The sequence below is a fragment of the Oncorhynchus clarkii genome, chromosome 30 (genome assembly GCF_045791955.1).
Source record: "Oncorhynchus clarkii lewisi isolate Uvic-CL-2024 chromosome 30, UVic_Ocla_1.0, whole genome shotgun sequence".
Taxonomy (NCBI): domain Eukaryota; kingdom Metazoa; phylum Chordata; class Actinopteri; order Salmoniformes; family Salmonidae; genus Oncorhynchus; species Oncorhynchus clarkii.
In genome coordinates this window covers 35,943,351-35,968,085 of record NC_092176.1, presented here as the reverse complement: position 1 = coordinate 35,968,085, position 24,735 = coordinate 35,943,351, and the positions used below count along the sequence as shown (strand labels likewise).

The window sequence follows — 24,735 nt, the reverse complement described above, 5'->3', positions numbered from 1 at the left end:
TGACAAAATAGCCCGTTTACTCTGGGAATGTTATTTTTCCAAAAATGAAAATACTGCCCCCTAGTTACAAGAAGTTTAATGATTCAACATTCATGGTTAGAGATGAGCCTTTTCTCTAACCTCTCCACTCAATATTCCACTATGAATGTTCCTGTTCAGTCTCCCAACATTCCTGACCTTGCCCCGACCGTGTGTGTGTGTGTGTGTGTGTGTGTGTGTGTGTGTGTGTGTGTGTGTGTGTGTGTGTGTGTGTGTGTGTGTGTGTGTGTGTGTGTGTGTGTGTGTGTGTGTGTGTGTGTGTGTGTGTGTGTGTGTGTGTGTGTGTGTGTGTGTGTGTGTAATTAATGTCCCTTTTTCCAGGACCCTGTCTTTCAAAGATAATTCATAAAAATCCAAATAACTTCACAGATCTTCATTGTAAAGGGTTTAACCTTTCTAGCGCATGCGGAACCCCTCGACAACATTCCCCTGAAAAGGCAGCGCAAAAATATTATGTTTTATTCGATAATGTGCATGTTTATATCCAAAAATCTCAGTTTACATTGGCGCGTTACGTGCTGTAATGTTTTGATTCCAAAACATCTGGTGATTTTGCAGAAATACTCATAATAAACATTGATAAAAGAAACAAGTGTTATTCCTAGAATTAAAGATAGACTTCTCCTTAATGCAACCGCTGTGTCAGATTTCAAAAGAACTTTACGGAAAAAGCATAATCTGACAACGGCGCTCAGAGCCCAATCCAGCCAGAAAAATATCTGCCAATTTGGAGTCAACAGAAGTTAGAAATAACACAATAAATATTCACTTACCTTTGATGATCTTCATCAGAAGGCACTCCCAGGAATCCCAGTTTGACAATAAATGACTGATTTGTTCCATAAAGTTCCATAAAGTCCATCATTTATGTCACAATAGCCACTTGTTGTTAGCATGTTCAGCCCAGTAATCCATCTTCATGAGGCGTGAGCACTTCGTCCAGACAAAAACTTGAAAAGTTCCGTTACAGTTTGTAGAAACAAGTCAAATGATGTATGGAATCAATCTTTAGGATGTTTTTAACATAAAACATCAATAATGTTCCAACCGGAGAATTCCTATGTCTGAAGAAAAGCACTGGAACGAGAGTTAACTCTGTCGGGAGCGCGCGTCACGAGCCTGAGACACTCTGCCAGACCACTGACTCAGAATCATAAAACACGGGACGAGATGTTAAAAACTGTCCATTGTGCCAATAGATGGAATGCACTCGCATGAGATTTGCCGTGATGTTGACAGAGTGGCATGGGAGGTTTATTTCTTAGACTGGGTTAAGATGTCAATTTTGGGACACATCCTCAGTAGTGTGCCTTCGAATCAGTGGGTGTTTCGGCCTTTAATCACTAAACACTCTCATCAAAGGTGGCCAGCTAAAGGGTGATCAAGCCTTAGCTTGTGTCCCATGCCCAATTAAGATGTCCCACGGGACTATGCAAGGCAGGGGCGTCCTCTTCCCTGAGCCAGTCCTACAGCTGACCGCATACCTCATATGCCCTCCTCAAGTTGGAGGGATCTGAATTGGGTTCTCAGGTGGGGGTGGGGGGTCATGAAGTTATAGCCCAGCAAGGGTCCTTCCGTTTAAGCCAGATCCACTGGCTGCCTCTTTCAGCTGCTTGAGAAACTGCTCTGACGGTCTGCCGCAGAGCCTGTCCATGGATTCCAAGTTCTTTCAGCAACCTGATGGTGGAAGAAGCCACGAATCCTCTGCATCCCACTTCAACTGGCCAGACTTTTGCATTCCAGCCACGCTGAGTTGCGTCTGCTGCCAACTCTGTGTAACGCAGTTTCTTACGCTCGTAGGCCTCTTCAACAGAGTTTTCCCACGGGACTGTGAGCTCTATGATGTACACAGCCTTTCGTGAAGGGGACCAGAGTACCATGTCTGGCCTAAGGTTGGTAGAAGCAATCTCAGGAGGAAAAATTAGTTGCTGGCCAATGTCGACAAGCATCTTCCAGTCCCGGGCCATGGCTAGGTGTCTAGTTTCTGGCTTTGTAGGAGGATACTTGGGCCTTTTCTGTCCCTCCCGGATGAATGTTGTTGTTTTGACGGGATTGCTTGTTTTTGGAGGTAATGAATTGGTTGCACTCCTCTTGGTCTCAAGTGCTGCAGCCAGGCTCTTGAGGACCTGATTGTGCCTCCAGGTGTAGCGGCCTTGTGAGAGGCTGGTCTTGCAACCTGTCATTATATGCCTGAGAGTCGCTGGAGCTGGGCAGAGGGGGCAGGTCGAGTCCTCGCCATTCCATTGATGTAGATTTTTTGGTGATGGAAGCACATCATAAACAGCTCTTATGATGAAGCTGATGTTGCTTGCCTCCATTTGCCAAAGCTCACTCCAGTTGATCTTTCTCCTCTCCAGGCCTTCCCACCGCGTCCATTGCCCTTGTTTAGCAAGAGAGACAGCCTTTGCACTTCTTGCAGTCTCCTCCTGTCTGCGCACCTCCTCGACCACCAGCTTCCTGCGTTCAGATGTTGTTGCCTTATGGAACGTTGGTTTGCTTGCTGCCAGGCCAAAGCCTCCTCTTCCATGCTGGATATTCCCCACAATGTCTTGGTGTCTCAGGGCTGATGTTGCTTGCTGCACAGCCTTGGATGATGTCCATTTCCGTCCAGTTTGTAGGGGAGGTGCAGCCTTGCTAATGGTCTGGTCTTTGGAGTCCTTCAATGTCATCTGAAGTCTTACAGTCAAACAGCTCTCATGAGACCCTGCTTTATAGTATAATCCTCAAATCAGTTTCTAAAGACGGTTGACATCTAGTGGAAGCCGTACGAAGTGCAACATAACCAATATCCCACTGTATCTTCAATAGGGGCTGAGTTGAAAAACTACAAACCTCAGATATCCCACTTCTCAGTTTTTCGCCTGCCATATGAGTTCTGTTATACTCACAGACATCATTCAAACAGTTTTAGAAACTTCAGAGTGGTTTCTATCCAATACTAATAATAGTATTGCATATATTACCATCTGGGACAGTGTAGGAGGCAGTTTACTCTGGGCACGCTATTCATCCAAAAGTGAAAATGCTGCCCCCTATCCCAAAAAGGTTAAACACTGTTTCCCATACTTGTTCAATGAACCATAAACAATTAATGAACATGCACCTGTGGAACAGTCGTTAAGACACTAACAGCTTACAGACGGTAGTCAATTAAGGTCACAGTTATGAAAACTTAGGACACTAAAAAGGCCTTTCTACTGACTCTGAAAAACACCAAAAGAAAGATGCCCAGGGTCCCTTCTCATCTGCGTGAACATGCCTTAGGCATGCTGCAAGGAGGCATGCAGATGTTGCCAGGGCAATAAATTGCAATGTCCGTACTGTGAGACACCTAAGACAGCACTACAGGAAGACAGGGCGGACAGCTGATTGTCCTGGCAGTGGCAGACCATATGTAACAACACCTGCACAGGATCGGTACATCCAAACATTACACCTGCGGGACAGGCACAGGATGGCAACAACAACTGCCCGAGTTACATTAGGAACGCACAATCCCTCCATCAGTGCTCAGACTCTCTGCAATAGGCTGAGAGAGGCTGGACTGAGGGCTTTTAGGCCTGTTGTAAAGCAGGTCCTCACCAGACATCACCGGCAACAACGTCAGTGCTCTTCACTGACAAGTCGTGGTTTTGTCTCACCTGGGTGATGGTCGGATTCACGTTTATCTTAAAAGGAATGAGCGTTACACCAAGGCCTGTACTCTGGAGGGGGATTGATTTGCAGGTGGAGGGAACGTCATGGTCTGGGGGCGGTGTGTCACTGCATCATCGGACTGAGCTTGTTGTCATTGCAGGCAATCTCAACGCTGTGCGTTACAGGGAAGACATCCTCCTCCCTCGTGTGGTACCCTTCCTGACGGCTCATCCTGACATGACCCTCCAGCATGACAATGCCACCAGCCATACTGCTCATTCTGTGCGGGATTTCCTGCAAGACAGGAATGTCAGTGTTCTGCCATGGCCAGCAAAGAGCCCGGATCTCAATCCCATTGAGCACATCTGGGACCTGTTGGATCGGAGGGTGAGGGCTAGGGCCATTCCCTCAAGAAATGTCCGGGAACTTGCAGGTGCCTTGGTGGAAGAGTGGGGTAACATCTCACAGCAAGAACTGGTAAATCTGGTGCAATCCATGAGGAGGAGATGCACTGCAGTACTTAATGCAGCTGGTGGCCACACCAGATACTGACTAATACTTTAGATTTTGACTCCCTCTTTGTTCAGGGACACATTATTCCATTTCTGTTAGTCACATGTCTGTGGAACTTGTTCAGTTTGCCTGTTGTTGAATCTTGTTATGTTCATACAAATATTTACACATGTTAAGTTTGCTGAAAATAAACACAGTTGACAGTGAGAGGACGTTTGTTTTTTTGCTGAGTTTATATATATATATATATCTCTATATATATATATATATATATATATATATATATATATATATATATATATATATATATATAGCACTTGTGTTTGTGTCCCATTCTGGCTGTCATGGATACCATTTTAAACAGCCATGGTGGTGTGTGTGTGTGAAGTGCTGTTGATAGTTCTCCACTGTAGTTCCACTTTGCCATTTGACTCCTTGGCAAGGCTTCACTCTACTAGCCTGGTCCCAGATCTGTTTGTTCTGTCTTAACACCTCTCTATAGTCATTGCGTTAGCAAGACGGCACAAATAGATCTGGGACCAGGTTATAGTTCTACCAGAGCCCTGAATGTGTTTTATAACCCTAATATCCCAACCCTTTACCCAATAGGCAGATGCTGTTGGGGTTGTTTGTGGCTGTGTGTAAATCAGGAAGGGCAGATTACTGTACCCTGTGTCTCTAGATAGCTCTGATGGTTTTCCCCTTTTGGTTTATTTTTCTATCCTCTCTAGTTCATAAGAAACCGCTCCAAGAGGTTGAAATTGCTGCCATAACCCATGGTGCCTTGCAGGGACTGGCTTACCTACATTCCCGTAATATGATTCACAGGTGAGTGTTTCCACATTTAAAATGTTCCTCGACAACAAAATTTGAACTGATGCTGAGACGATAAGTGGTGTCTGTTTTCACAGCTAGGTAATAATAACGTTATCAGAGAACTGTATCAGAGCGGTTATATCTGGCAATCCTTATCTCAGTTCCATGTGCATTCCAACAAGCCCTCTTGAACGTCACTAACGGAAAATGGTATTACGTGCTGAAGCCCGTATCGTTTTACTATGCTCCCATAAAGACACGTGCTACTCTTTTATTATACACAAATAGGATAGGCATCCACTATTACAGTAGTAATTCCCAAGCCCTAAATTCTCTGGCAAGCATTGTTTTACTACAGGTCGTTATGTCACTGATTAAAATGTTCAAAAGTTGAGGACAAAATGTCTTAAATAAAAATGATTCCCTACAGAATTTCATAAATGAATTGTAAGGTTTTATGCCTCAAAAGTAGACTTTACAAGTGTCCTCTCACAGTTTTCTGTGCTCAAGGAAATGTCTTTATTAATAATCTGGAGTTGTTATTCACAACGTTTCAACCACATTCTTCCTGGAGTTGAGCTCCTGTCATGTGCTTTTTGGATATATATCATAGATAAATAAATAACAAAGAAAGAGAAGTATACTACAAACATATTGTAACTCTTTACGGTGTCCGTCTTTATTTGTGCATTCATAAATCCTTTATAAAGGCTACATAATGTGTCCTAACAATATCCCACCACCCTGACCATGTTGTCCCTTCTCTCTTTCTCGCGCTCTCTAGAGATGTAAAAGCTGGAAACATCCTGCTAACAGAGCCTGGCCTGGTCAAACTGGCGGACTTCGGCTCTGCCTCTATAGCTTCTCCTGCCAACTCCTTCGTAGGAACACCTTACTGGTCAGTACCTAACACAACACTAACACCTTACTGGTCAGTACCACCACCACAACACTAACACCTTACTGGTCAGTACCTAACACAACACTTACACCTTACTGATCAGTACCACCACCACAACACTAACACCTGACTGGTCAGTACCTAACACAACACTAACACCTTACTGGTCAGTACCTAACACAACACTAACACCTTACTGGTCAGTACCTAACACAACACTAACACCTGACTGGTCAGTACCACCACCACTAACACCTGACTGGTCAGTGAGTGGTTGGGCTGGCTGGGGACGCGGTCAGTACCACCACCACCACTGGTCAGTACCACCACCACCACTTAACACCTGATTGGTCAGTACCTAACACAACACTAACACCTGACTGGTCAGTACCAACACCACCACTAACACCTGACTGGTCAGTACCAACACCACCACTAACACCTGACTGATCAGTACCTAACACAACACTAACACCTGACTGGTCAGTACCTAACACAACACTAACACCTGACTGGTCAGTACCTAACACAACACTAACACCTTACTGGTCAGTAGCAACACCACCACTAACACCTTACTGGTCAATACCACCACAACTAACACCTGACTGGTCAGTACCACCGCTAACACCTTACTGGTCAGTACCACCACCACCACTAACACCTGACTGGTCAGTACCACCACCACTAACACCTGACTGGTCAGTACCACCACCACCACTAACACCTGACTGGTCAGTACCACCGCCACCACTAACACCTTACTGGTCAGTACCACCACCACCACTAACACCTGACTGGACAGTACCACCACCGCTAACACCTGTGCACGTCCATCTGTGTGTTCCAGGATGGCTCCAGAAGTGATCCTAGCCATGGATGAGGGTCAGTACGAAGGGAAGATAGACATCTGGTCCCTGGGAATCACCTGCATAGAACTGGGTGAGTTAGCGTACTTCTGTTTTACTGGGAATCACCTGCGTAGAACTGGGTGAGTTAGCGTACTTCTGTTTTACTGGGAATCACCTGCGTAGAACTGGGTGAGTTAGCGTACTTCTGTTTTACTGGGAATCACCTGCGTAGAACTGGGTGAGTTAGCATACTTCTGTTTTACTGGGAATCACCTGCGTAGAACTGGGTGAGTTAGCGTACTCCTGTTTTACTGGGAATCACCTGCGTAGAACTGGGTGAGTTAGCGTACTCCTGTTTTACTGGGAATCACCTGCGTAGAACTGGTTGAGTTAGCGTACTCCTGTTTTACTGGGAATCACCTGCGTAGAACTGGGTGAGTTAGCTTACTCCTGTTTTACTGGGAATCACCTGCGTAGAACTGGTTGAGTTAGCATACTCCTGTTTTACTGGGAATCACCTGTGTAGAACTGGGTGAGTTAGCGTACTCCTGTTTTACTGGGAATCACCTGCATAGGACTGCGTTACTTTATTAATTACATTTACATTTTAGTCGTTAAGCAAATGCTCTTAGTCAGAGCATTGGTAGGAGGTTTCTCCTCTTTGACTCCCTGTAGAGCAGAAAGCCTGCAACTAACCCTCTCAGCTTCCAGTGTAGAAATTATTTTGGACATATCAGGAGGCATCATTAATTGTTAGGATAACCTACTGTTTTGGCCTGCTTCAGAATGTCAAACAAATAGACATACAGTTGAAGTTAGAAGTTTACGTACACCTTAGCCAAATACATTTAAACTCAGTTTTTCACAGTTCCTGACATTTAATCCTAGTAAAAATTCCCTGTTTTAGGTCAGTTAGGATCACCACTTTATTTTAAGAATGTTAAATGTCAGAATAATAGTAGAGAGAGTGATTTATTTCAGAAGTTATTTATTTCGTCACATTTCTAGTGGGTCATAAGTTTACATACACTCAATTAGTATTTGGTAGCATTGCCTTTAAATTGTTTAACTTGGGTCAAACGTTTTGGGTAGCCTTCCACAACCTACCCACAATAATTTGGGTGAATTTTGTCCCATTCCTCCTGACAGAGCGGGTGTAACTGAGTCGGCCTCCTTGCTCGCACACGCCTTTTCAGTTCTGACCACAAATTTTCTATAGGGTTGAGGTCAGGGCTTTGTGATGGCCACTCCAACACCTTGATTTTGTTGACCTTAAGCCATTTTGCCACAACTTTGGAAGTATGCTTGGGGTCATTGTCCATTTGGAAGACCCATTTGCGACCAAGCTTTAACTTCCTGACTGATGTCATGAGATGTTGCTTCAATATATCCGCATAATTTTCCTCCTTCATGATGCCATCTATTTTGTGAAGTGTACCAGTCCCTCCTGCAGCAAAGTACCTCCACAACATGATGCTGCCACCCACGTGCTTCACGGTTGGGATGGTGTTCTTCAGCTTGCAAGCCTCCCCTTTTTTCCTCCAAACATAACCATGGTCATTATGGCCAAACAGTTCTATTTTTGTTTCATCAGACCAGAAAGTACGATCTTTGTCCCCATGTGCAACTGATAACCATAGTCTGGATTTGTTAGAGGTTTTGGAGCAGTGGCTTCTTCCTTGCTGAGCGGCCTTTCAGGTTATGTCGATATAGGACTCGTTTTTACTGTGGATATAGATACTAAACTTAAACTTCTGACCCACTGGAATTGTGATACAGTGAATTAGTGAAGTGAAATAATCTGTCTGTAAACAATTGTTGGAAAAATTACTTGTGTCATGCACAAAGTAGATGTCCTAAACTATAGTTTGTTAACAAGACATTTGTGGACTGGTTGAAAAACGAGTTTTAATGACTCCAACCTAAGTGTATGTAAACTTCCGACTTCAACTGTAGCTACACCATCTGGCGAGAGGAATGACACTCCTTCACATTGTTGCTCAGTCCTGTTTTTCATGTGATTTAGTGTGGCCCTTTATCTATTTCAGACACTGCATGTGAAATTGCACTCACTCACTGACACTTATATTTAAACAGACAGATAATGGGAATTACTAGGTCAGTAGTATCTCTTATCTTTCCTATTGGTCAACCAGATATAAACTCCCTCCTAACTCTCTCTCCCCCTCCATAGCGGAACGGAAACCTCCGCTGTTCAACATGAATGCTATGAGTGCCTTATATCACATTGCCCAGAACGACTCTCCCACGCTGCAGTCTAACGAGTGGTAAGTCATCACCATCCCTCCACTGAGCTGTTTGACCACACACACACACACACACACACACACACACACACACACAACCTTTCGCAGCCCTGGAATTCCCAGTCAAAGTACACTACATGACCAAAGGTATGTGGACACCTGCTCGTCAAACATCTCATTCCAAAATCATGGGCATTAATGTGGAGTTGGTCCCCCTTTTGCTGCTATAACAGCCTCCACTCTTCTGGGAAGGCTTTCCACTAGATGTTGGAATGTTGCTGCTGGAACTTGCTTCCATTCAGCCACAAGAGCATTAGTGAGGTCGGGCACTGATGTTGGGTGATTAGGCCTGACTCGCAGTCACCGTTCCAATTCATCCCAAAGGTGTTTGATGGGATTGAGGTCAGGGCTCTGTGCTGGCCTGTCAAGTTCTTCCACACCGATCTCAAGAAACCATTTCTGTATGGATCTCACTTTGTGAACGGGGGCATTATCATGCTGAAACAGGAAAGGGCCTTCCCCAAACTGTTGCCCCAAAGTTGGAAGCACAGAATCATCTAGAATGTCATTGTATGCTGTAGCATTTAGATTTCCATTCACTGGAATTAAGGGGCTTAGCCCCCTACACCATGAAAAACAGCCCCAGACCATTATTCCTCATCCACCAAACTTTACAGTTGGCATTATGCATTCGGGCAGGTAGCATTCTCCTGGCATCCGCCAAACCCAGATTCATCCGTCGGACTGCCAAATGGTCAAGTGTGATTTATAACTCCAGAAAACGCATTTCCACTGCTCCATAATCCAATGGTGGCGATCTTTACACCACTCCACCCAACACTTGGCATTGTGCATGGTGTTCTTAGGCTTGTGTGTGGCTGCTCAGCCATGGAAACCCATTTCATGAAACTCCCAATGAGCAGTTATTGTGCTCACGTTGCTTCTAGAGACAGTTTGGGACTTGGTAGTGAGTGTTGCAACCAAGGACAGACATTATTTTATGCCCTAGGCGCTTCAGCACTATGTGGTCCCGTTCTGTGAGCTTGTGTGTCCTACCACTTCGCGTCTGAGTCATTGTTGCTCCTAGACGTTTCCACTTCACAATAGCAGCAATTACAGTTGACCCGGGCAGCTCTTGTAGGGCAGAAATTTGACACACTGACTTGTTGGAAAGGTAGCATCCTATGACGGTGCCAAGTTGAAAGTCACTGAGATCTTCAGTAAGGCCATTCTACTGCCAATGTTTGTTTATGGAGATTGCATGGCTGTGTGATTTATTTTATACAACGGGTGTGGATGAAATAGCCAAATCCACTCATTTGAAGGGGTGTACACATATAGTGTATGTTATGTAATTACCTGAGGGGCCTAGCTGAGGCCTATTTAAAGAATCAGGCTCAAGTACACAGGCTTCTACTGTAATCTACCATTCACCAAACCACACTCCGTAGGACGGAGAGGGGGATGGAGAGAGATAGACAGGGAACGAGGCAGGGAGAGAGAGGAATGCAGGGAGACAAACAGACATGGGTATGGAGGGAGCGAGGCAGGAAGAGAGGAAGGGGGAGAGGGATGATGGAGAGAGACAGACAGATGGATGGTTATGGAGGAAGCGAGGCAGGGAGAGAGAAAGGGGGAGAGGGATGATGGAGAGAGACAGACAGATGGATGGTTATGGAGGAAGCGAGGCAGGAAGAGAGGAAGGGGGAGAGGGATGATGGAGAGAGACAGACAGATGGATGGTTATGGAGGAAGCGAGGCAGGGAGAGGGAGGGGGAGAGGGATGATGGAGAGAGACAGACAGATGGATGGTTATGGAGGAAGCGAGGCAGGGAGAGAGGAAGGGGGAGAGGGATGATGGAGAGAGACAGACAGATGGTATGGAGGGAGCGAGGCAAGGGGAGAGACGGGAGGTTGGAATGAAAGAAGGAAGAGGGATGCAGAAAGACAGGCAGCAATCACACTAGCCCCCCCCCCCCCCCTTTCTGATGGTGTAATGACTGGCATAGAAGGAAGATCCAGTCGAATATTACTCTACATGTCAACATTTACAATGACATGGCACTACACCCACTTTACAGTAGTATCACACCATAAAGGTGGGAGTTTGTACTCTACTTGACCCGAGATAGATATAGGACTTATATGGCTCTGGGAATACATTCCTTTCAACAAATACAGTTCCTTATACTACAGCTGAAACAAGTGGCAGCATACGTCACTCTTTACAAGGGGATTTTCCTGAAGGTGAAAGTGTTTTTTCATCGTCCATGTCCCGTACTGAACAGTGCCACTCATTGTTCTCCAGTGTAGGAGTCTATGTGGCAGTTGTGAAACCTTAAGCAAGCAGATTCACAAGTAGCGCTCACTCTCCAAGAAATGAGAGTTTGATTTTCTATTCATTTATTTCTGTGGGTGCCCCCGTGTCAGTGTGTTGTTGGATGTGTTTCAAACAGGCCTCTGGCATTAACATAGTCTCTCAGAGCTGAAACTAGCAGAAACATCACCATGCAGCGTTAGTCATGTTGACAAGCAATACAGGTGCTCTCTTAACCCTGACTCTGTGTATACTACTGAATGTATGACACTTTGACAGATGATTGAAAGTGACAGCTTTGTCTTTATGCTTGTTTCTCCCAGAGCTAAGACTAGTAGAACATTTAGAAAACTATGTGGACTGTATGATGTACCCATGCAGAGTTTGATGATGGACTTTCAATAACACTGACAAACATGGTGAATAACTATAGAAGCACCGCTTGACCCTGACTCTGGTTTGAAAGGTGGGAAAGTGGATGTTGACTACTATTGCCTATAGTGCCTGGCTTAATCATTGTTGCATTCTGTTTTCTTCCGTCCCTCTGCTCCACCTCTCAACCCCTCTATCCTTCTTCGAGGTCGGACCCCTTCCGGAGCTTCGTTGACTGCTGCCTCCTCAAAATTCCTCAGGACAGACCCTCGTCTGGGGAGCTGCTGAGAGTGAGTGCACTTCCTGTTATTTCTGACACCTCACTTCCTGTGTCAGTCTCTCAAAGACCATCTGGATGAGTGCATCCTAAATGGTATCCTATTCACTATATAGTGCACTACTTTTGACCAGAGCCCTATGGGTAGTAGTGCACTAAGAAGGGAATAGGGTGCCATTTTGGATGCATATCGATGACTCACTGCCTCCCACAGCTCTAGAGAAAATATTAATCAAAGATTCCACAGCGGTTATTCCACACACATACACACACACACTGGTTCCACAGGGGTTAGGGTTTTGTTGTTTAGTGTGTTTGAACTTTATTTTACATTTTCTGCTGTGCTACACCTCGTGTTAGATGTTGATAAAGCTTCAAGTGTAAGCTTGCCTATCTGTGGACTCACTAAACATTCTGACCAAGCTCCCTTGACGCACAATGAAAGCTGAAGTCAGCCCCCATAGACCCCCATGAGTTAGAGCACAAAAGCACAGTCACACAGTCTTTGTCATTTGTACGTCCTGAACTGCCAATACACTGTGCTCACCTGTGTTCATTGTGTGCATGTGCGTGTGTGTAAGACAAAGATGGCTCGGACAGACATGGCAGCTCTGCTCCTAAGCAACTTTGCAGTATTTGTTTTTTTTTGTGTGTTATTTCTTACATTATTAGCCCAGAATGTTTTTTGTGTTATTACATACAGACTGAAAGAACTTTTGGATATCAGAGCGGCGGTAACTCACCACCATTACAACCAGGAATACGACTTTCCCAAATTGGATCCTTTGTTCTTACCTCCCAAGGCAATTTAACTTATCCCAGAGGCCGCTACAAGATACCGCCGGCTGAGAAGAGGTATTCGGAGTGGACTTCTAGTCCCACTCAGGAGGCGTGCACACCATCCACTGCTTCCGAATATATTACTTGCTAATGTTCAGTCTCTGGATAATAAAGTAGATGAGCTCAGGGCGAGGATCTCCTTCCAGAGAAACATCAGGGACTGTAACATACAACATACTCTGTTTCACGGAATCATGGCTCTCTCGGGATATACTGTGCCCGTCCATACAGCCAGCTGGGTTCTCAGTACATCGCGCAGACAAGAATAAGAATAAAGAACTCTATAAGAAGAAATGCGGGGGTGTATGTTCCATGATTAACTATTCATGGTTGATTGTGATAACATACAGAAACTCAAGTCCTTTTGTTCACCCGACCTAGAATACCTCACAATCAAATGCCGACCCTATTTCCTTCCAAGAGAATTATCTTTGGTTGTAGTCACAGCAGTGTATATTCCCCCTCAAGCCGAAACCACGACGGCCCGCAAGGAACTACACTGGACTTTGTGCAACCACATATCCTGAGGCCGCATTAATTGTAGCTGGGGATTTTAACGAAGCAAATTTGAGGAAAACGCTACCGAAGTTCTATCAACACATTGACATAGTACTTGCGCTGCTAAAACACTCGAGCACTGCTACTCTAATACATTTAAACGTGTTAACCCTCGCAAGTCTGGCGGCCCAGACTGCATCCCTAGCCGTGTCCTCAGAGCATGCACAGACCAGCTGGCTGGAATGTTTACGGACATATTCAATCTCTCTCTATCCCAGACTACTGTTCCCACTTGCTTCAAGATGTCCACTATTGTTCCTGTACCCAAGAAAGCAAAGGTAACTAAGCTAAATGACTATTGTCTCGTAGCACTCACTTCTGTCATGAAGTGCTTTGAGAGGCTAGTTAAGGATCACCTCTACCTTACCTGACACCCTACAGCCACTTCAATTTGCATATCCGCCCCAATAGATCCACAGACGATGCAATCCCCATCGCACTGCACACTTCCCTATCCCATCTGGACAAGAGGAATACCTATGTAAGAACGCTGTTTATTGACTATAGCTCAGCCTTCAACACCATAGTACCCTCCAAGCTCATCATTAAGCTCGGAGCCCTGTGTCTGAACCCCGCCCTGTGCAACTGGGTCCTGGACTTCAGCCACCCCCAGATGGTGAACGTATGAAACAACACCTCCACTTCGCTGATCCTCAACACTGGGGCCCCACAAGGGTGCATGCTCAGCCCCCTCCTGTACTCTCTGTTCACCCATGACTGCGTGGCCATGCATGCCTAAACTCAATTATCCAATTTTTAGACGAGACAGCCTACAGGGAGGAGGTGAGAGCCCTGGTGGAGTGGTGCCAGGACAATAACCTCAACGTCAACAAAATGAAGGAGCTGATCGTGGACTTCATGAAACAGCAGAGAGAGCATGTCCCTATCCACATCGATGGGACTTCAGTGGAGAAGGTGCAAACCTTCAAGTTCCTCCGCGTACACATCACCAACGATCTGAATTGGTCCACCCACACAGACAGTGTGGTGAACAAGCCGTAACAGCATCTCTTCAACCTCAGGCGGCTGAAGAAATTTGTCCCATCAAATCAAAGTTTATTTTTCACGTGCGCTTTTCACGTGCGCTAAATACAACCTTACAGTGAAATGCTTACTTACACGCTCTAACCAATAGTGCAAAAAAATATATTAGGTGAACAATAGGTAGGTAAAGAAATAAAACAACATTAAAAATACAGGCTATATACAGTAGCGAGGCTATAAAAGTAGCGAGGCTACATACAGACACCGGTTAGTTAGGCTGGTTGAGGTAGTATGTATATATATATATATATATTGTTATATATTACCTCACTGTTGAATCTAGGAACACAAGCATTTCGCTACACCCTCAATAACATCTGCTAAATATGTGTATGTGACCAATAATTGTATTTGATTTTGTGTGTTAATTTGAGCATGTTGTGTTCATTGTGTGCCTGGCTGTGTAATGGAGATATTTTAGTTTGTTTGGCCGACAGGTAATCCGAACGGCCTGCTAAGGGTTTTACGTTCTTGGTTAGTTGTCACTCTCACTCTCCAGGGTTCCAGCCAGGGGGCTTGTCATTTTTTATCTGGCTGCCCAGGGAGTGTAGGGGTTAGTAGGCTGGAGGGGATGAGACAGTGGGGGGCTAGTCTGGAGCTCTGGGTGTATGTGTACCTTTAGGTGGAGATCTAGGATCAGCTTTTCCTCCCCCAAATCCTGACCTTAATGAATTATTATAACCTTAACTATTAGTGAGGCTGACCTTGGGCCAGTGTCTAGTAGGCAACTTCCTCCTAATCTGAGTCGGGCAGGGGGTATCCACATCACTGCCCCTCGAGCCCCTAATTAAAACACACACGCTCATTGCCTGCCGCCCCTCTTTGAGCTCTTTAGGAGTCAGGTCACTAATCTGTGCCCCTGTGCTGTCAACAGATGCTTTCCCTTCAGGTTCCACTTCCACTGAGTGAGAAAATTACAGACGCTCTATTATTGTAACAGTGAGAGGTTAGCATATTTTAGGGTTATGAAATCTGTGTTTAACTTTCTCACTAATCGTTATACACGATTCATTCAGGATTATCTGTAATCGTGGTAGCATCCACATTAACATAGATGTGTTTAGAAACATATTATATTCTTATTTACTATAAAAGTGGCACGATACATTTTTTTATGATTCATTTCTACTGGGCACAAAATAATGTGAAACACAACCAAAAAAAAAACAGCAAATGTATCTCATTCTCTCCTTTTCCCCTTCTCTCTCCAAGCCCCCTGGTCCATGGGAGCTCTCATTCTCTCCTTTTCCCCTTCTCTCTCCAAGCCCCCTGGTCCATGGGAGCTCTCATTCTCTCATTTTCCCCTTCTCTCTCCAAGCCCCCTGGTCCATGGGAGCTCTCATTCTCTCCTTTTCCCCTTCTCTCTCCAAGCCCCCTGGTCCATGGGAGCTCTCATTCTCTCCTTTTCCCCTTCTCTCTCCAAGCCCCCTGGTCCATGGGAGCTCTCATTCTCTCACTCACTTGTTCAGTCCCTCTCTCCATCTCTCTCTCTCTTTCTCTCTCTCCGTCCGTTTGTTTGAAAACGGGAAAATGTGTCATCTCTATTTCCAGAGTATGATGTCATCAGTGTGCTGCTGAATGAGAGAGTACTTTACATTACATTATCCAGCCAGTATCTGTCAGATAGGTGTGCAGGGAGACACACAGGCATTGCATACATCACATTTCATTTAGCAAATATTTTGTTGTGTGTGGGTGGGTGGCGGCTTGAGCCTTTTGGGGGCCCAAAGCAAGAATTGGTTGGTGGGCCCCCTACCTCACGGCAAAACATTTTAGTTGTCCGCCTCTTGACGGTGGATCATTTTTCCATGGGACGTAGAGAAAATGTGCAGTTTTAAAGCAAGTTTTCTGCAATTTTATAACACATTTCATGCAATCCTACCCGTTTCATGCAATCCTACCCGTTTCATGCAATCCTACCCGTTTCATGCAATTCTACCCGTGGAGAGACATTTTTGCAATTCCTTAGCTAATTTCCTGCAATTGTCCACATTTAGTATTGACTTATGCCATGTCAGTATGATATTTGAGTGAGAATGACTAACAAAATCAATGGGGGCGTGGGGGCGGGCTACCGCTCTGTCCCAGATGTCCTTTAGTCTATATAGGATGTATTCCTGCTATAAACCTAGATAGGGACTCTATCTAGGTTGAATAACCCACAGGCGCCCTCTAGTGACCAATGGACAATAGAGATTTTCTTTCAGATAGAAATCACATGTATTGATATATACAGTACCAGTCAAAAGTTTGGACACACCTACTCATTCCAGGGTTTTATTTGTACTATTTTCTACATTGTAGAATAATAGTGAAGCCATCAAAACTATGAAATAACACATATGGAATCATAACCAAAAAAGTGTTAAACAAATCAAAATATATTTTATATATGAGATTCTTCAAAGTAGCCACCCTTTGCCTTGATGACAGCTTTGCACACTCTAGGCATTCTCTCAACCAGCTTCATGAGGTAGTCACGTGGAATGCATTTCAATTAACAGGTGTGCCTTGATAAAAGTTCATTTGTAGAATTCCTTTCCTTCTTAATGTTGTGACAAGGTAGGGATGGTATACAGAAGATAGCCCTAATTGGTAAAATACCAAGTCCATATAATGGCAAGAACAGCTCAAATAAGCGGAGAGAAATTACTATCTGTCATTACTTTAAGACATGAAGGTCAGTCAAACTGGAGGTTCTTCAAGTGCAGTTGCAAAAACCATAAAGCGCTATGATGAAACTGGCTCATGAGGACTGCCATAGGAAAGGAAGACCCAGAGTTACCTCTGCTGTTGAGGATAAGTTAATAAGAGTTACCAGCCTCAGAAATTGCAACCAAATAAATGGTTCACTGAGTTCAAGTAACAGACCCATCTCAACATCAACTGTTCAGAGGAGACTGCGTGAATCAGGCCTTCATGGTTGAATTGCTGCAAAGAAACCAGAACTAAAGGACACCGATAAGAAGAAGAGACTTGCTTGGACCAAGAAACACGAGCAATGGACATTAGACCAGTGGAAATCTGTCCTTTTGGGCCATATTTGAGATTTTTGGAGTAGGTAAATGGATGATCTCCGCATGTGTGGTTCCCACTATGAAGCATGGAGGAGGAGGTGTGATGGTGTGGGGTTGCTTTGCTGGTGACAGTCAGTGATTTAAAAACAACTTCAAGGCACACTTAACCGATCATCACCGATCCTCCACCAAATTTCACAGTGGGTGCGAGGCACTGTGGCTTGTAGGCCTCTCCAGGTCTCGCACCCACTGTAGTTTGAGACAGATGCCTCACAAGTCTTCAACTGGCAACTTCATTAAATAGTTCCCCCAAAACACCAATCTCAACGGTCCTCATGGACCCTGACCTCGAACTCAGGGGTCCCAAACTTTTTGGGCCCACGACCCCATTTTGATATCTGAAAATTCTCGCGACCCGAACCATGTGAAAAACATTATGGAATTAACAGCCAATGTTATCTTTTTTATTTGGGGCTATGGAAGTCAATTGTCTTTTCAACTCACCATCACGTACTTTTAATGTGGGGCTATGACAGTCACTATCTCACTACCACTAATGAGATAGATGTTCTTGATGCAAGTCGCGTCAGAGCTTTTCAAAGTCTGGGAAGTCGACAGAGCGCACCTTAACTCTGCGGTCACATCCAACCTGGATGGATATTTAGTTTTAATGCAGACGAGAGTACTGAATCCAGCTTCACATAGATATGAGCTGGTGAAGGTTACCATCCGTTTTATGGTGCTATTAGACACCTGGGAACTCTGAAAAATACAAGGTGGAAACATGATGTCAGTGATCTTAAGTTTGGAAAGTCAGAGCTCTAGAAAGAGACCCAAGATTCAGATTTCCCAGTTGTCTTGAACACACTGACGGTGGAATTCTGAGATTTCAGAGTTCCCAGTTCCCAGTTGTCTTGAACACAGCACGGTGAACCTGACAGGGTATTTATTCCCTTTGAGTCATGAACCAAAATTCCTCTGTAGTGACCCGTGAATGTATTCAGTCACATAACGGCTCGATCAGCTGTTTAATTTCACTTACCGGCATGTCGACTGAGCCAGGGTCACAGTCAAACGAATTAGGAAGTAGGTCCCTTTCAGGTGTTGGAGGTGAGCAGTCATCACTCATGTGGGACACTTACTGATGCTGTTTTCTATTAGAAACATGCACAGCCGAGGGTAGGGGGCATGGCTCGCTTTTAAAAGACTCTGTCCAATAAGAATGATATAATCTGAATCCACTGATTCAGTCACTCATCTGTAGAATGGTTTTGTATTTCCCCTGCATGCTTGCATTCAGTTCATTCAGTTGACCAAATATGTATGTTACATAGGCAAGGAGACACATTTTATTTTCATTACAAAGAAAGTCAGCCAAGTCTGTTTTTATACGTCCATTGTGAATGACAACAGTTATTCTCTCAATGCGAAAAATCTTTCCAACACTCCCCCTCGATAACTACCATGCCTCGGAATGGAATAGAGCATTGTCATGCTCTGATCCCATATCTAAACGCAACATGCAACAGTTCATGTAAGGAAATCGGTCACAGATACCTTGTGACCACCATTTGCCTCATGCAACGCGACACATCTCCTTCACACAGAGTTTATCAGGCTGTTGATTGTGGCCTGTGGAATGTTGTCCCACTCCTCTTCAATGGCTGTGCGAAGTTGTTGGATATTGGCGGGTGCTGAAACACGCTGTCGTACACGTCGATCCAGACCAGCCCAAACATCAATGGGTGACATGTCTGTTGAGTATGCAGGCTATTGGACCATTTTCAGCTTCCAGGAATTGTGTACAAATCCTTGCGACATGGGGTCTTGCATTCGTTGTCTGTAGCTTATGCCTGCCCATACCATAACCCCACCGCCACCATGGGACACTATTTACATTAGCAAACCACTCGCCTGCAAAACGTCATACACGCTGTCTGCCATTTGCCCGGTACAGTTGAAACCGGGATGCATCCATGAAGAGTTCACCTCTCCAGCATGCCAGTGGCCATTAAAGGTGAGAATTTGCCCCCTGAAATCTGTTACGACGCCGAACTGTAGTCAAGTCAAGACCCTGGTGAGGGCGACAAGCATGCAGATGAGCTTCCCTGAGAGAGTTTCTGACAGTTTGTGCAGAAATGATTTGGTTGTTTCATCAGCTGTCTGAGTGGCTGGTCTCCGACAATCCCAGAGGTGAACAAGCCGGATGTAGAGGTCCTGGACTGGCGTGGTTACACATGGTATGCTGTTGTGTAGCTGGTTGGACACCTTGCCAAATTCTCTAAAATGAATTTGGAGGCGGCTTATGGTAGAGAAATGAACATTACGTTTTCTGGCAAACGCTCTGGTGGACATTCCTGCAGTCAGCATGCCAATTGCACGCTCCCTCAACATTTTGAGACGTCTATGGCATTGTGTTGTTACAAAACTGCCCAATGTGCACCTGTGTAATAATCATGGTTTTACAACAGCTAATGGGGATCCTAATAAAATACCAAATGCCGTTTTGATCAGCTTCTTGACATGTCACACCTGTCAGGTGGAATGATTCTCTTGGCAAATGAGACATGCTCACTAACAGGGATGTAAGAAAATGTGTATACAGAATTTGAGAGAGACAAGCTTTTTGTGTGTGTGGAAAATTTCTGGGATCTTTTATTTCAACTCATGATATAGAAATGAGTGTATGTGCCTTTTGACTCTCCACATTGTTTTCCCCATACCAAATACAGCTGCTCGTATCAAAGTCTCTGCAATAGGGTGTGGTGTCATAGCGTAGCAGGCCTAGCCATTCACCATGGGAATGATTCAAGTGCAACGGTTAAGTGCCACCTTTTCCCATGATCTAAGGGTGCTTTCTGGTTGAATTTCACCTTTTAGATTTGAATAATTTTCATTTACATGTTTAAGGTTAACCACATTCAAATGATTGATATACAAAGACGATATTATAATATATATATATATATATATATATTTTTTCCTTTATTTAACTAGGCAAGTCAGTTAAGAACAAATTCTTATTTTCAATGACGGCCTAGGAAAAGTGGGTTAACTGCCTGTTTCGGGGCAGAACGACAGATTTGTACCTTGTCAGCTCGGGGGTTTGAACTTGCAACCTTCCGGTTACTAGTCCAACGCTCTAACCACAAGGCTACCCTGTTTTGATATTTTTATTTAATTTTTTAAAATCAGGATTATTTAAAATTCTCCCGCGACCCCATTTTCATATCAGGCGAACCCCCTAGTTTGCTCTAACCTGTAAACTCTCTTTTCTCCCCAGCATGACTTTGTACGTCTGGAGCGCCCCCCGCGGGTCCTCATGGATCTGATCCAGAGGACCAAGGACGCGGTGAGGGAGCTGGACAACCTGCAGTACCGTAAGATGAAGAAGATCCTATATCAGGAAAAACACATGGGGGAGAGCCAGGAGGAGGAGGAGGTGAGGATGGAGAGGGGGAGCTGGGAAGGGGAGAGGATGGGAGGAGGAGGAAGGGAGAGCCGAGAGGAGGTGAGGATGGAGAGGGGGAGCCAGGAAGGGGAGAGCTGGAAAGGGGAGAGGATGGGAGAAGGAGTAAGGGAGAGCCAGGAGGGGGAGAGGAAGGGGAGAGCTGGGAAGGGGAGAGGATGGGAGGAGGAGGAAGGGAGAGCCGGGATGAGGAGGAGGAAGGGAGAGCCAGGAGGGGGTGGAGGAGGAAGGGAAAGCCAGGATGAGGAGGAAGAGTGGAGAAAGTACAGTTGAAGTCAGAAGTTTACATACACCTTTGCCAAATGCATTTAAACTCAGTTTTTCACAATTACTGACATTTAATCCTAGTAAAATTTCTGTCTTAGGTCAGTTAGGATCACCACTTTATTTTAAGAGTGTGAAATGTCAGAATAATAGTAGAGAGAATTATATATTTCAGCTTTTATTTCTTTCATCACATTCCCAGTGGGTCAGTAGTTTTTCATTCACTCAATTAGTATTTGGTAGAATTGCCTTTATACTGTTTAACTTGGGTCAAACGTTTTGGGTGGCCTTCCACAAGCTTCCCACAATAAGTTGGGTGAATTTTGGCCCATTCCTCCTGATAGAGCTGGTGTAACTGAGTCAGGTTTGTAGGTCTCTTTGCTCGCACACACTTTTTCAGTTCTGCCCACAAATTTTCTATAGGATTGAGGTCAGGGCTTTGTGATGGCCACTCCAATACCTTGACTTTGTTGTCTTTAAGCCATTTTGCCACTACTTTGGAAGTATGCTTGGGGTCATTGTCCATTTGGAAGACCCATTTGCGACCAAGATTTAACTTCTTGACTGATGTCTTGAGATGATGCTTCAATTTTTCCACATTATCTTCCTCCTTCACGATGCCATCTATTTTGTGAAGTGCACCAGTCCCTCCTGCAGCAAAGCACCCCCACAACATGATGCTGCCACCCCCATGCTTCACAGTTGGGATGGTGTTCTTTGTCTTGCAAGCCTCCCCCTTTTTCCTCCAAACGTAACAATGGTCATTATGGCCTAACAATATTTTTATTTCATCAGACCAGAGGACATTTCTCCAAAAAGTACGATCTTTGTCCCCATGTGCAGTTGCAAACAGTAGTCTGGCTTTTTTTATGGTGGTTTTGGAGCAGTGGCTTCTTCCTTGCTGAGCGGACTTTCAGGTTATGTCGATATAGGACTCGTTTTACTGTAGATATAGATACTTTTGTACCTGTTAACTCCATCTTCAAAAGGTCCTTTGCTGTTGTTCTGGGATTTATTTGCACTTTTCGCACCAAAGTACGTTCATCTCTAGGAGACAGAACGCGTCTCCTTCCTGAGCGGTATGGCGGCTGCGTGGTCCCATGGTGTTTATACTTGCGTACTATTGTTTGTACAGATGAATGTGGTACCTTCAGGCATTTGGAAATTGCTCCCAAGGATGAACCGTACTTGTGGAGGTCTACAATTTTTCTTTCTGAGGTCTTGGCTGATTTCTTTTGATTTTCCCATGATGTCAAGCAAAGAGGCACTGAGTTTGAAGGTAGGCCTTGAAATACATCCACAGGTACACCTCCAATTGACTCAAATGTTGTCAATTATCCTATCAGAAGCTTCTAAAGCCATGATATAATTTTCTGGAATTTTTCAAGCTGTTTCAAGGCACAGTCAACATAGTGTATGTAAACATCTGACCCTCTGGAATTGTGATACAGTGAATTATAAGTGAAATAATCTGTCTGTAAGCAATTGTTGGAAAAATTACTTGTGTCATGCACAAAGTAGATGTCCTAACCGACTTGCCAAAACTATAGTTTGTTCACAATAAATTTGTGTAGTGGTTGAAAAACGAGTTTTAATGACTCCAACCTAAGTGTATGTAAACTTCCGACTTCAACTGTACATGGACTATAACCACTAATATTCTTACATTACGATGAAACATGTCAGTAAGATGTGTTCCCAGAAACATTTGATTACATGACTATAGTATTAAAACAATGGCATTGTGTGTCAGGGTGGATTAGCCTCTGGAGTCAACTGAACTCCTGTTATGGTCTGGCACAAATGGAATACTGTAGGTGTCCCAGAGGTCAACCAAAGAAACCCGCTGTCCTCCTGTTCACCTGTCTTGAACTAGGGCGTAGGAACAGTGATACAGAGCCCTGTCGTATAGCCCTGCGTCTCAGTTCTCCAACCATTTTTTGGCCCTTACTTATTAAGCTTTTATAATTATATAGAAATGAACAAATTTCTAGGCATTCTGGTTTTTATTTCCCTGTGCTGGGGTCTCTCCTCACTGCCACACAGACATGTGGTATTGATTTCCCTGTGCTGGGGTCTCTCCTCACTGCCACACAGACATGTGGTTTTGATTTCCCTGTGCTGGGGTCTCTCCTCACTGCCACACAGACATGTGGTTTTGATTTCCCTGTGCTGGGGTCTCTCCTCACTGCCACACAGACATGTGGTTTTGATTTCCCTGTGTCTCTCCTCACTGCCACACAGACATGTGGTATTGATTTCCCTGTGCTGGGGTCTCTCCTCACTGCCACACAGACATGTGGTATTGATTTCCCTGTGCTGGGGTCTCTCCTCACTGCCACACAGACATGTGGTTTTGATTTCCCTGGGGTCTCTCCTCACTGCCACACAGACATGTGGTTTTGATTTCCCTGTGCTGGGGTCTCTCCTCACTGCCACACAGACATGTGGTTTTGATTTCCCTGTGCTGGGGTCTCTCCTCACTGCCACACAGACATGTGGTTTTGCCACACAGACATGTGGTATTGATTTCCCTGTGCTGGTCTCTCCTCACTGCCACACAGACATGTGGTTTTGATTTCCCTGTGCTGGGGTCTCTCCTCACTGCCACACAGACATGTGGTTTTGATTTCCCTGTGCTGGGGTCTCTCCTCACAGCAACAGACATGTGGTTTTGATTTCCCTGTGCTGGGGTCTCTCCTCACTGCCACACAGACGTGGTTTTGATTTCCCTGTGCTGGGGTCTCTCCTCACTAAAAGCAACAGACATGTGGTTTTGATTTCCCTGTGCTGGGGTCTCTCCTCACTGCCACACAGACATGTCGTTTTGATTTCCCTGTGCTGGGGTCTCTCCTCACTGCCACACAGATATGTGGTTTTGTGCCACAAGCTCTGTTTTGTATGACACACTCAAGCTTGCTGATCCTGTTATGATGGACGGACACGGACAGGACTGACATCGATACTGTCTGTCCAGGTGAAATGTCTATTTATGGGCTATTTAGCATGACTTTGACTCTGTTGCACTCTGTATCGCAGGACATTATTTCTGCTGTATCAAGGTCACTCCAAGCTTAATGAGGCTATTTGTAAACCCATAGTTACAGTTGAGGGGTGGGAAGGGGCAAGAGGTGTGTGTGTATTTCCCACAGTGTGTGTATACTGATTTCCAACTCTCTCTCCTCCAGGACTGTGAGCAGGCCAGCTGTAAGATGAACAGCCTGGGCAGTAACCACTCCCTCCCCAGCACCTCAGTCAGTACAGGAAGCCAGAGCAGCAGCATCAACAGCATGCAGGAGGTCCTAGACGAGAGCTGCTCCGACATGACCATGATGCACCACGACTACGATAGCAGCTTAGAATCCTCCGCACAGTCCAAGAAGGTATTATTTACAGAAAGAGAGAAACACACACACATACACTCACACACACCTAGAAAGTAACACTGACAGAGAGAGAGAGAGAGAGAGAGAGAGAGAGAGAGAGAGAGAGAGAGAGAGAGACATACGCTAGCATACACGCACACTCACCAAGAAGGTATTATTGACAGAGAG

General features: G+C 44.9%; 1 protein-coding gene across 5 annotated transcripts in view; it reads left to right on the top strand.

Moving 5' to 3' along the window:
• Positions 1-24,735, top strand: part of LOC139389296 (serine/threonine-protein kinase TAO3-like) — a 137,777-nt gene that overhangs the window by 85,840 nt on the left and 27,202 nt on the right. For all 5 annotated transcript variants that reach the window (XM_071135896.1, XM_071135895.1, XM_071135899.1 and 2 more), the window contains 7 exons: positions 4,920-5,016; positions 5,789-5,902; positions 6,756-6,847; positions 8,951-9,044; positions 11,921-12,002; positions 20,732-20,890; positions 24,370-24,564. In XM_071135896.1, coding sequence (XP_070991997.1) covers positions 4,920-5,016; positions 5,789-5,902; positions 6,756-6,847; positions 8,951-9,044; positions 11,921-12,002; positions 20,732-20,890; positions 24,370-24,564 — 833 coding nt within the window. The remainder of the gene's footprint in view (positions 1-4,919; positions 5,017-5,788; positions 5,903-6,755; positions 6,848-8,950; positions 9,045-11,920; positions 12,003-20,731; positions 20,891-24,369; positions 24,565-24,735) is intronic.